The sequence below is a fragment of the Megascapheus bottae genome, chromosome 4 (genome assembly GCF_031878675.1).
Source record: "Megascapheus bottae isolate mThoBot1 chromosome 4, mThoBot2.hap1, whole genome shotgun sequence".
Lineage (NCBI taxonomy): Eukaryota > Metazoa > Chordata > Mammalia > Rodentia > Geomyidae > Megascapheus > Megascapheus bottae.
In genome coordinates, this window is record NC_143512.1 from 27,623,909 (window position 1) to 27,636,217 (window position 12,309).

The 12,309-nt window shown below is 36.6% G+C and overlaps 1 protein-coding gene across 1 annotated transcript in view; it reads right to left on the reverse strand.

The window, feature by feature from the left end:
• The window catches only part of Arsk (arylsulfatase family member K), a 31,477-nt gene that overhangs the window by 1,387 nt on the left and 17,781 nt on the right, over positions 1-12,309 (reverse strand). Inside the window, exons 4-7 of the mRNA XM_090331608.1 lie at positions 11,955-12,237; positions 9,308-9,479; positions 5,064-5,288; positions 594-818 (exon numbers count right to left, since the gene is read on the reverse strand). Of these exons, the coding sequence (XP_090187734.1) occupies positions 594-818; positions 5,064-5,288; positions 9,308-9,479; positions 11,955-12,237 (905 nt within the window). The remainder of the gene's footprint in view (positions 1-593; positions 819-5,063; positions 5,289-9,307; positions 9,480-11,954; positions 12,238-12,309) is intronic.

The following is a 12,309-nucleotide window of genomic DNA, read 5'->3' on the forward strand; positions in this document are numbered from 1 at the left end:
TAAAAAGGATGACACATTGATAATATATGACATAAAGGTATCTCCATCAACAAATCTGTTCATATTGGTGGTCCCATAAGACTGTATCACTTAGAGAGATAATAGTCATTTAGTTATATGATTTTGATATAAAAATGAAATAACCCCATGATTAAGAAATGTCTATATATTATATATAACACATACACATATATATGTATATATATATATACATGTAATTTCTATGGGCATTCTTGAGATATTGGCCAGGACATGCCTATAGACATATATGGCTTTTCTGGGTAACTTCAGCTAGCACCTCTTTATAAAGAGTAGTCCATAAATACGTCCCATAGAATACAATGGATCTCATAGATCTCCATGGATCTATGAGTAGGAAGGCCTGCTCTGGTGGTTATATACATATTTTGTAAGCAAAGTGACTAGATTAAAAAGTCTACTCTATTACTAGGTGACTTCGGCAACCTTTTCTACTGTCCCAGCATGAGAATCAACAGGCATTCACTTAATAATGATTATTGAATTTCTAGAGCAATGATATGTAAATCAGCTAATTACAAATAAAGTTATACTTAATATATCAACAAGTTTACCAAAGAGTTGAGGCAATACTGAAACACCATCAGAGTAGGTTATATATTTCCATTGGTTAGTTAGAAGCATGTAGGTAGAAGCATTCACATTACATCCATGGAATTCACTCAGAATCCAGGATGGGCGTAGGTTGTGAGCTTGATGGACATTCTTAAATCGTTCTGATGATAAGGGCAACAAAGAGTATCCACTTAGGTTCCGAGGTGCAGGAATTCCAGCAATACCTTTGTAACAAAACATATTTCCAGATAATGCATTCCTTAAGTAGTTGAACATTAATAAATGACATCATTTACCTTTTTATGAGCTAGAGATTATATGTGGGTTTTGTACACCACTTGCCTAGATTTAAATGCTTACTTCATGCACCTTGTGACTTTGGGCAAGTTATTAACTTCTCTGAACCTCAGTGTCTTTATTTATAACAGACAGAACATAATTGTACATGTATTTCATAAACTCACTTTGGATTTAAATAATTTATGTAAAATTCTGAGTGTAGCTGCTGACTCACAAAGGTCCTCAATAAATATCAGCTAATATAATAGTCTTATTTTCTGAATGGTTAAATGATCACATGAGGGTAGTAAGAAGATCTGTACAAGAAACGTATTTAGTAGTTGTATATGTTTGCAAAACAATTTGTTGCTGATGTGTATTATGAAGGTTCAAAAGAGGTCTGGGATGTAGTTCAGTGGCAAAGCACTTGCCTAGCAAGTGCAACATCCTGGGTTCCATCCTTTGTACCAAAAGAAAAAAGAAAAAAAGGAAAAGACAAAAAAAAGTGCCTAAAAGTAGTATAGAGTATCCCAAAGTTATCTGATAGAGCCTATTTTTCTACTTTCAATTAGTATCATTCATGGACTGCTAGCATTTTGTAAAACATTAGATTAGTGAATACTGTATTATATTTATTTACAGAAAAATAATTTAATTTTTTAGTTATCAACAATAGAAACATAGACTAAGAGCATGAAAGGTGTCTGACTTAGAGGTTGCTATTTGTTTGAAATAGCCCTTTTCCTAAAGAAAAATTTCCATTAATTATGGCTGCATACTTAGGATAATTTTAAAAAAGTTTGCAATTTCCCCCTTAACTCCCTTTCTGATTTCAGAATCTCTTTTTTGGGGGGGGTGGGTCATGGGTCTTGAACTTGGCCTAACCACTGTCCCTGAGCTCTTCAGCTCAAGGCTACTGCCCTACCCTTGAGCCAAGGCTCACTTCCCATTTTTTAGTGCATAATTCGAGATAAGATTCTCAAGTCCTTTTGTGCCCAGTCTGACTTTGAACCTTGATCCTCAGATCTCAGCCTTCTGAGTAGCTAGGATTACAGGTATGAGCCACTGTGCCGGACAGAATTTCATATTTTTATGTAACTCTCTCTCTCTCTCTCTCTCTCTCTCTCTCTCTCTCTCTCTCTCTCTCTCTCTCTCCCTCCCTCCCTCCCTCCCTCCCTCCCTCCCTCCCTCCCTCCCTCCCTCCCTCCCTCCCTCTCTCTCTCTCTCTCTCTCTCTCTCTCTCTCTCTCTCTCTCTCTCCCCCTTCCCCACCAGTCCTGGAGCTTGAACTCAGGGTTTGAGCACTATCCTTGGACACTTTTTGCTTCAGGCCAGTGCTCTGCCACTTGAGCCACAGCATCACTTCCTGCTTTTCTATGTATGTGGTATTGAGGAATCCAGCCCCGGTTTCATGCATGCTAGGCAAGCACTCTACCACTAGACCATGCCTGTGGCCCTTAATTAGTCTCAATGAAGAAGAGAGAAGTATTTCATAAATAAATACATAGTTTAAAACAAACAGAAGGTATGTGTAGAAGTAAAAGGATTATCAGCGGTGAAACTAACTGAGCTCCAGACAGCATTCAGTATAAAGAAAGGAGAGAGAATATGAGGCACTGGGTAAGAAGAGGTTGGGTAAAGGGATTTGTGTGGTAGCCATCACTAATGAGCCATGGGAAGAAAGAGAAGAAGCTGCTGAGGATGGCTGGGAGTCAGGGACCAAGTGACATATACTCACAACTACAAGAAATTCTTGTGTTTAGTTAGCACTTAAAAGCAAACTAGATGCTGTTCCAGATGTAGGGAAATAACTTTTACTTGAGGACATATGGAAAGTTAGTATAGGACTTTGAGCAGAACTGTGTGTGACACAGGCTGGTGCTATTATATTATAAATAGATTAAAATTGAGTAAATGCAGAGGTAGCATAGATTTGGGAAGCCATGAAAGGAATTAGCGTAAAAATCTTTTTAGTCGTTTATGGATAGAACAATATTTTTTGTGCTGAGAAACAAATCCTATATCAATTAGCTATATTTTAAAGTACTTTTAAGTATTTACTATTTTTTCCTAAGCATCAGTAAACTGTGTTCATTTCTCATATATTTATTGATGATTTGCTTGAAAATATGGTAGCTCTAAACTGTTTTTAGAAAAGTCTCTTTGATTTTGGTTTGAAAATTCAATTTCAGCCAGGCATTGATGACTCAGCTTGTAATCCTAGATACTCAGAAAGCTGATCTGAGGATCATGGTTCAAAGCCAGCCTGTGCAGAAAAATATGTGAGACTTTTATCTATAATTAACCACCAAAAAGCTGAAAGTGGAACTGTGACTCAAGTAGTAGAGTACCAGCCTTGAGTGGAAAAGCTAAGGGATAATACCAAGGCCCTAAATTAAAACCCCAGAACACACACACACACAGTAAAATTAGGGGAAAAAATTCCAACAACCCAGAAATTAGGGAAAGTAATTAGGAACCAGGTGGAGTGAGAAAGTGGCTAAGATATGGCTAAATGTAATACATTGCTTTGGGATAAAAAGAAATCAGCTAATGATGACTGAAGAGATTCTAAATTCTAAGAAATAAAAATATTCAGGTATAAAGATGTGATATGAAAGATAAAAGGAAAGGGCACTAGTTGAAATTACCCATAGAGAATTTGATTTGTTAAATAAAGGTAGACTTCATAACAGAAGATAAAAAGAACTTTTGTCTTTGATTTTAAATTATGTGTCTTCAATGGCATTCTATGCTGCCATCAAAATGACATCTCCCCATTTGTAAGGAAATGAAAGACTTGGAAAAAATCTTATTAAGTAAGCCAGACCCAAAGGAATATAGGCTCAATAGTTTCCCTCATTTGTAATAATGAGGATTACAATAGTGCAAAACCTAGGCATATAAGGTCATATAGGATGAGACTAAATAAAAGGATCTCCAGGATATGGAAACAAGAACTTCATCTTGTATGATTGTTGTTCTTAATGTACTATGTTATTTCTCTTCTTTTTTGTTGCCCTTTGGTTAGTCTCATATTGTTACTGTATCTGACTTTGTTACCTGGTACACTGTATACACGTTTATTATTTATTTGAAATAGGAAAGGGAAAGGGAGAAAACAAGGTGATTGGAGAGGGTGGAGGAAGAAAATGGGGACAAAAAAACATGAGAAGGGGGTATTAATGTGTGAGAAGTAATGCACCATTTGGCAAATGTAACTGTAACCCCTCTATACATTACCCCAACAATAAAAAAATTATGTATCTTTCATGTTTTAATATTTCAGAACTTAGAGAAATTGGTTTATCTTTTACCAAAATTTTATGCGTTGATGGTAGCTTTGTAATTGATAAGTGTCATATGACAGAGGAATTATAGCATTCATTTATTTTTTTATTTGGTCAGTCTTGGGACTTAAGGTCTGGGCTTGGGCGTTGTCCCTGAGCTCTTCAGCTCAAGATTACCATTCTATCTCTTGAGCCACAGCGCCACTTCCAGTTTTCTGGTGGTTAATTAGAGATAAGAGTCTCACAGACTTTAGTGCCTGGGCTGCCTTTGAACCATGATCCTCAGATCTCAGCCTCCTGAGTAGCTAGGAGTACAGGTGTGAGCTACTGTGCCTGGCAGAATTATAGTATTTAAATGCTAATGAATTTCAAATATTCAGTTAGATAGAAACCAACCATATAACTACCTTTGAATTTGACGAGGATATTATTCTAGTATCTTCAACAACTAATAAGTATATGATCTACTGCTGCTCTCGAAATGAACAAGGTACACAGTACCAAACTAGCAAGAGAATTCTGAGGAAAGACACATGGACCTTTTCAGATTAAAGGACCTTTCTTTCCCTTACAAAATTAGTAGTCTTAACGTAGATAGAATAATCTAGGAAAGAAAGCTAAAGTTTTAGGAAGATGGTACTAATCTAAATGACACAAAAATCATTTAAAAAGTTGCACACCTAAATATGATAGGTAGTTTACTTTATATAGTCATATCCTGATTATGAATCTATTGAAAGAAAAATGACTAAAGTAAATGAAGGACACTCAAACCTGATGACTACTGTCCTTAGAATTTTACTTAGAGTTAAATAAGTGGTTCAAAGTGCAGACAAATCAAGACATATAACTATTTTGTATATGCATTCTCCAGCTTTGTTACAAAGGAATTTTTACTTACCAAGCATAGTAGGGTAAATGTCTACAAGAGAAACCACATTTGATACTTGTTGGTTGGCCTTAATTCCTGGTCCCATCATCACAAGTGGAATATGTGCACTGGCTTCATACATACTCATTTTATAAAACTGCCGATGTTCCATTGCCAGCTCTCCATGGTCTGCAGTATAGATGACCACAGTGTTTTTAAGAAGTTCTAACTGCCGAAGAGTCACAACAATTTCACCTACATTGAAATAGAGATAACCCTATCAGTGTTGAGTTCATGTTTTATTTGATCACATTAATTTTAAGCAATTCTGCCCTATAAGTTTGGAAGGATACCTAAGTTTGTCAGAATGTATATACTTTTTTTGCAGTCCAAGAGTTGAACATAGGCCCCTGTGCTTACATTAGGCAGCCACTTTACCACTGAGCCATACTTCTAACTCTTTCTTGCACTGATTTTTTCCCCTCAGATATGTGTTTATGCTGTCCTTCACTTATTATACACTTCTTCCTGTAGCTTAAATGTACAGGCATATGCCACCATACCCAGTTTCTTACATGGAGATGGAGTCTTGCTAATTTTTCTGCTGAAACAGGCTTAGAACTGTGATCCTCTTTATTTTGGCTTTCTGCATAGCCAGGATGGCAGGTGCACACTATACTATGTATTGGTTGAGAATGGGGCTCATGTGTACTCACCTATCTGGGGCAGTCCTTGAACTAGGATCCTCTACCTGAGCTAGGATTTTTTTTATTTTTATTTTTTGCCAGTCCTGGGCCAGAGCACTGTCCTTGGACTTTCTCAAGGCTATAGCTCTACTTCTTGAGCCTCAGCACCACTTCTGGCTTTTTTCCCCCCTATGTATGTGGTACCAAGGAATTGAACCCAGGTCTTCGTGCATGCTAGGCAAACACTCTACCAATAGGCCAAACTTCCGGCCCTTAGCTTGGATTTTAGGTGTGAGTCACCAATGCCCAACTTTCAAGATACTTCTTAAGATATATATCATACTTAAAGTTTCATATGCTTGAAAAATAAAATGGAGTGAAAGTATAATGTTCACAGGAACTCTAGCTCAAACATTCTTTGTCTGGATGTTATGCTGGCACACTTTTTGTTCTTATCAGAGAAGAGCAGGGAACTGATTTCCCCTCTTTTTAGTGCTTCATTGTGGGTATTACTATGGGTATCTATTTCTGCATAGTAAGACATGACAAGCTCTTTCCTTGCTACTTTAATTCCTAAACCTCCTAAGCAACCACCCGTTTGTGCTCATCAAGTTGACTAAGCATTATGGAAATCTGGACTTTGAAGAAGAGGAAGAGCACTAAATGTAGTACTGAGTAAGTGACAGTTGAATAGTAAAATTATTTGGACTAGCTCTTGTCCCTTAGTGTGTCCATTGTAATTAAAAGAATCACGAGTCATAGTCCAGAGCGGAGTCATTCCAATTTAGGCAGTTCTTCTGTCTGGGATACAAGGGCCCATATTATTATTGTTGTTGTTATTATTACTATTATTATTATTTTATGTAGTTGTACCAAGGTTACAATTCCACAAGTCAGGTTATTAGTACAATGTTTCCTGATCAATGTCACCCCTTCTGTCATTCTACCCCATTTCCCCCCTCCTGTCCTTACCTTCAATTTATATAGTTCAGTTTTTACACAATATACATTGGCTATAATGACTGCCTTTGCTCACCCTCCTTCCTCCATTTGTGTGCCCCCTCACCCCTGGTCCTTTCCCGAAAACAGGTTTCTACTTTCTGCTGTTCATTCTGGTAAACAGTATATTAGCTGTTCACAAGAGTTACCATCCTTTAGTCAGTTAAACCTACAGATTCAGAGGTTCTAACAGACTTGAGACTCACTGCTCTCTGAAGTTAACCATGGAATTGAGATCCTCATGATCTTTTATTCAATGGAAATTGGTTACTAATTAGTCTTTTATTCTCCATTCCTTTTTCCTACTTGTACCATACTGATAGCTAGATTTCTAAACAAACAAACAAAGCAAATCCCCCAGTAAAACCAAAATCCCTGATAATCCACTCTTGTCACATCCCTGCTTACAATTGTTTTCATAGCTTTCCCCTGTACATTATTTTAGTATGACTTACAGGGACAAACTGTTTACTGTCTAAACACAGTACCCTCAGCTACCTTCTAAACCTCTACCTTAGAGAAGTCTTAAACTCTTATAATCCCTGGAACATCATATTTATTTAGACCTCTTGATTCTTATCACACTCTGCCTTCTGTGTGAATGCTTCTCTCCCATTAGCCTCCTGGCTAGTTTCTATTCTTCCTTTTAAATTCAGTTCAAGAATTACCTTTCTAGTGAAACATTTCCTGCTCTCCTACATACAGTGAACTACAGTTAACCAAGCGTCATATAGGATGTACATGACTGTAGTTATAGTGACCACATTGTAATCTGTGGTGTTCACACTCATTTCATAAATGTTATCCAGTACTTACTACAGATGAATTGTTAGGCAGCAAGGAAGCAATGCTAAGTCAGACTGAAGGTCGCTGCCCTCATGAGGAGACAGATGGCAAACAAGTAAACAGATAACATAATGAATATTATAGTGTAAACAATGTAAGGTGTAGATTAAATAGAAGGATGAATCTGTTTTATTGGAAAAGACATCTTTGACAAGGTAGAATCTGAGATGAGAGTTAAAGACTGAGACCGAGTCACAAAGCAAAGGAAAGGACATTCTGGGTAGAATTCTAGGTGAAATTGTAAAGGCCCTGAGATGAAGAACTTATATGTCTTTTATTAACATGTGTTCATGTGTCTCTGTCTCTGTCCCTCTCTCTTTTTCTCTCTGGTACTACTGGGGTTTGATTATTAGGTCTCATACTTGCTAGGCAGGATTTCTACCACTGAGCTTTATCTATCTCCTGCTTTGTTGGATGATGTAATGTCCAACAGAGTACCTAGCGCTAAATACCTCTCAAACAAACACAATGAGTAACCATACAATTTGGTCACCATACCAATGGGTCCTTAAGTGGAAAAATGTATTCCATAAACTTTGTGCCTTAAATATTTTTTTCCTTGAAGTTACTTTAACAGTAGTATTCTCACAGTCCCTGTAGCAGCCATTTTCATCTTAGTAGATAGGAATGAATGGATTGTTGCAAACTTTAAAAAAGTCAGATTCTAAGGTACAAACATTCCCTAACAGGAGAAGGTATTAATGAAGCACAAGTCAATAGATGTTATTTGTATAGAGTACTTGGAAAGTCCTTATGGGCCCTTTAAATACATGTAGTTAACACATGTACTTATAACTATAGATAATACAATGTTACAAAGATTGTAATTTACTCATTTTTGGTTTTCTTCTGTTTTCTTTCTTTTCATCTGTGCCTCCCTTTCTCCTCTTCTCCTTCCCTTTCTCTTTAACTAGTTGTACAAAGGAGTTACCTGTTTGCCCTATGAATTAAAAAAAATAAATAACCATGGTCTGTTTACTCCAATGTTCAGTCTGTATGGGAGAGGGGCTACCCACACTTCACTATTAAGCCAAACACACGGGAAAATAAATTAAATGATGGTATGAATTTTAAAAGAATACAACTAAATTGCTACTCAATAAAATAAGATCTCTCCTTATATGAATGAAAACTGTTCCTAACTCTACAACTAAATAGAAAAAAATCTACTAATAATCATTTTATACAGGTATGTTTGCTTTTGAGCTATTTGTGAGTCTGAATGACAAAAAATTCATTATGGTTCTGGTTCAGAATCACATGGGGAAATTGAACTTGGCTTCAGTTAAGTCTTTTTCTAAATCTAACAGCTCTCAGAAAAATGGATTTTCTACAAATATTACAAGTTAAAAGGAGTCACAAGATTCCCTAAATTAGCTTTCTTGTCCTTCAGAACCTAAGCTGAACTACCTATTATATATGAGCCTTCTTTGGCTAAATGCTGAAGAACTCTTTAAAGTCAATATAAAGTTTTATTTCAAGTAACTGACTTGACTTCTATGACTATGTATGAACAAAGTTGAGCATTTTTGAATCAAGGGATTTATAAATAATTAAGACAGCTTTCTATCCAACTATTAATTCATGCTATTTAATTTTTATGTGCCAGTATTTTTAGTTTTGAGCTTAAAGTACCTCAGCAGCTGTTGTAAGAAAAGGTAAGATATTCATGCAAGTCCCAAGCAGCACAATCAGTTAGTGGAAAAATATTTTCTTCATGTAATTACTTATTATTTCACCTACCAAGCATGGCATCTGTCTCAGCACACATAGCATAATAATATGCTCTAATATTCTTGATTTCTTTGTCTGTAAACTCCCCAGTGCAGTTTTTTGTATATGAAGAATAATAATCCACAGGGTGCATTTCTGACAAAGGCAACCACTTTGGGATTTTGATGGCCTGGTGAGTTACCTAAAAAGGGAAGGAAAAACAACTTACTTATACTTGTAAAGTCACGATGTACCTTTTATCCAACAGTTATCTTTGGAAAGACTTCACAATGTTTAATGCCTGACAACAGTAGAAAAGAATGGTTATGAGTATGTGTAGAGCAGGAAAATACATAAAGAAGGATTAAATAGTAAATATAGTCGAGCACCCTTCCTCTTTGTGTTAGTAATTAGACTAGAACTGTCTGGAATTTAGTTAAGCCTTTAAGGAGAATTGACTTGTCTCACAATGATAAATCTACATGATTTTACAAAAGTGGATAATCAAAAAGAACTGAATCAACAAAGAACTGAAAAACATAATAAGGCTGGTAGTAAAATTTAAAAATGTAAATGAAGTTATAGGAGGAATGGCTGACTTGAAGATGTTGACATTTTTGAAAGGAGTATGACAATTTGCCAAGTCATAGAGAAGATGATGATTCCCTATCATAAATCATATAATGAGAAGGCAAACATTTGCTCAAAGTACTCTTGGTTAAGTATTTTACAAAAACAATGGCAAAAACCAAACCCCAAACAAATACCTCCAAACAATTTGAATCTCAGTGTTTAAAATGTTTTCAGTAGATGAGGCTGGGAGTTTGGCCTAGTGGTAGAGTGCTTGCCTAGCATTCACAAAGACCTGGGTTTGATTCCTCAGTACCACATACATAGTGCTCATGCCCCAGGACTGGGAAAAAAAAAGAATACAATACTCATGATATGAGTATTAAAGTACTTCATTAAAAATATTTTCAGTAGAGCTTGCAAAAATATGTTCTATTATATTTCTATTAGCAAAGAATAGAATAATTGGGGTTTTTTTTTGGCTTGAGGAAGCAGTTTTAATTTTTATTGTGAGTCAGAATACATGTCATATAATTGAACAAATTTTTTATACAAAGTATTGATACATAAATACAATCTTGTTTTTAACATGAAATAAAATCCTATGTACACTGTTTTATACTCATAACGGAAGTGTGCTAAATTAAATGTTATACTAACAATAAGAACCATTAATAGAACAAAAGCAAGTAAAATGAAGACACTCCTGGTTTTCTATGATTCATCAAAACCCGCCAATCTTTTAGTCTTTTTCTTGTACATTATTCTGTATCCACATTCTCTGCATCTGATTGGATCTCTGGATTTTATTTCACTTTCTGTGTGACACTCTCCACAGATATATATATATATATCATGGGCTGCTGCTTCGGGGGTTGAACATCCTTCTGGGTGTCCATTGCTAGTCCAGAGAAAAACTTCAGGCCTTCAGGCTGCGAAGTGCGGAGAACCTTTGCCCCCCGATTGTAGTTTTGACAAATATTTTTACACATTTCAGAGAAAGTCTCACTTCTTCCATTGATAAGAATATTTTGCAGTTCCATGGTCATTTTATGATCCTGAACTGTGCAAACTGAGAATTACCTGTACTCCCTTAAGAATGTCTTTCTGTTCTTTCACTTTTTTTTTTTTTTTTTTTGCCAGTCCTGGGCTTAGCTCAGGGCCTGAGCACTGTCCTTGGACTTGCTCGAGGTTAGAGCTCTATCACTTGAGCCTCAGCACCAGTTCCAGCTTTTTTTTTTTTTTTAATGTAGTGGTACTGAGGAATCCCGGGTCTTTGTACATGCTAGGCTAGCACTCTACCACTAGGCCAAATTCCTGGCCCTCTGTTCTCATTTTTATAGACAAACCATATGTAAATATATTTAGTTCAGAAGGTTTGTTTTTGTGTATGTTTTGTTGTTGCTGATTCTGGGCACTGTCCCTGGGTTTTTTTTGCTCAAGGGTAGTGTTCCCACTTCAGTCACAGTTCCACTCGGACTTTTTTTGGTGGTTAATTGGAGGTAAGAATCTCACAGACTTTCCTGCCTAGGTTGGCCTTGAACCAGATCCTCAGATCTTAGTCTCCTGAGTGGCTAGGATTTATAGGCATGAGCCACTGGTGCCCAGCAGGTTTCTGAGTTGTTGTTGTGTTTTGGGTCAGTAGTAGGACTTGAACTCTTGGGCCTGGGTGTTGTCCCTGAGCTCTTCAGCTCAAGACTACACCCCAACCACTTGAGCCATACTGCCACTTCTGATTTTCTGGTGGTTAATTGGAGACAAGAGTCTCACAGACTTTAGTGCCTAGGCTGGCTTTGAGCCACAGTCCTCAGATCTCAGCCTCCTGAGTAATTAGAATTATAGGTGTAAGCCCCTGAGCCCAGAAGGTTTCTGAGTTTTAACACTGAATTATGTAAAACTGTGCTCTCCCTTTTGTGTGTATGTGTGTGGGGGAGGGTGCAGGGGGACTGGAACCAGAGTTGAAACTCAGGGCCTTACAAACTAATCATTAAGATTAAATATATAGTTTTCATGTTTCCCTTAAAGGTGCTTAGGGGAACAGTGAGCTAATCCCAACAAGTTTCAGTTATAAAATTAACTTGTAATTTTGAGTACACAGTGAACTTACTTTTTCTAGCCAATAAAGAGATGTGTGAAATGTTGAAGATCCATAGTTTTCTCCTGAAGATGGTGAAGGGTATGGGTGTGGTAAATTTAATCCCAAGTAAAGGACAAATGGCTTAGTGCTATTTTTTGCTTCCTTTTTTAACCAATTTATTGCACTATCTGTATTCTTCCAGTCCTTTTCCATCACTCTTATTTCAGTCTTATTGGGAATAAGATTAACCATTGGTCTTCCTTCTTGTCTAAGTAAGAAAGCTACATCTCTTGTCCATGCTTCTACACGATTACTGGGGGAATAAAAAGAAAGAGATACAGTAAGGTATTAAAAAGGATTAAAAATTGACTACACATCTAGGAAA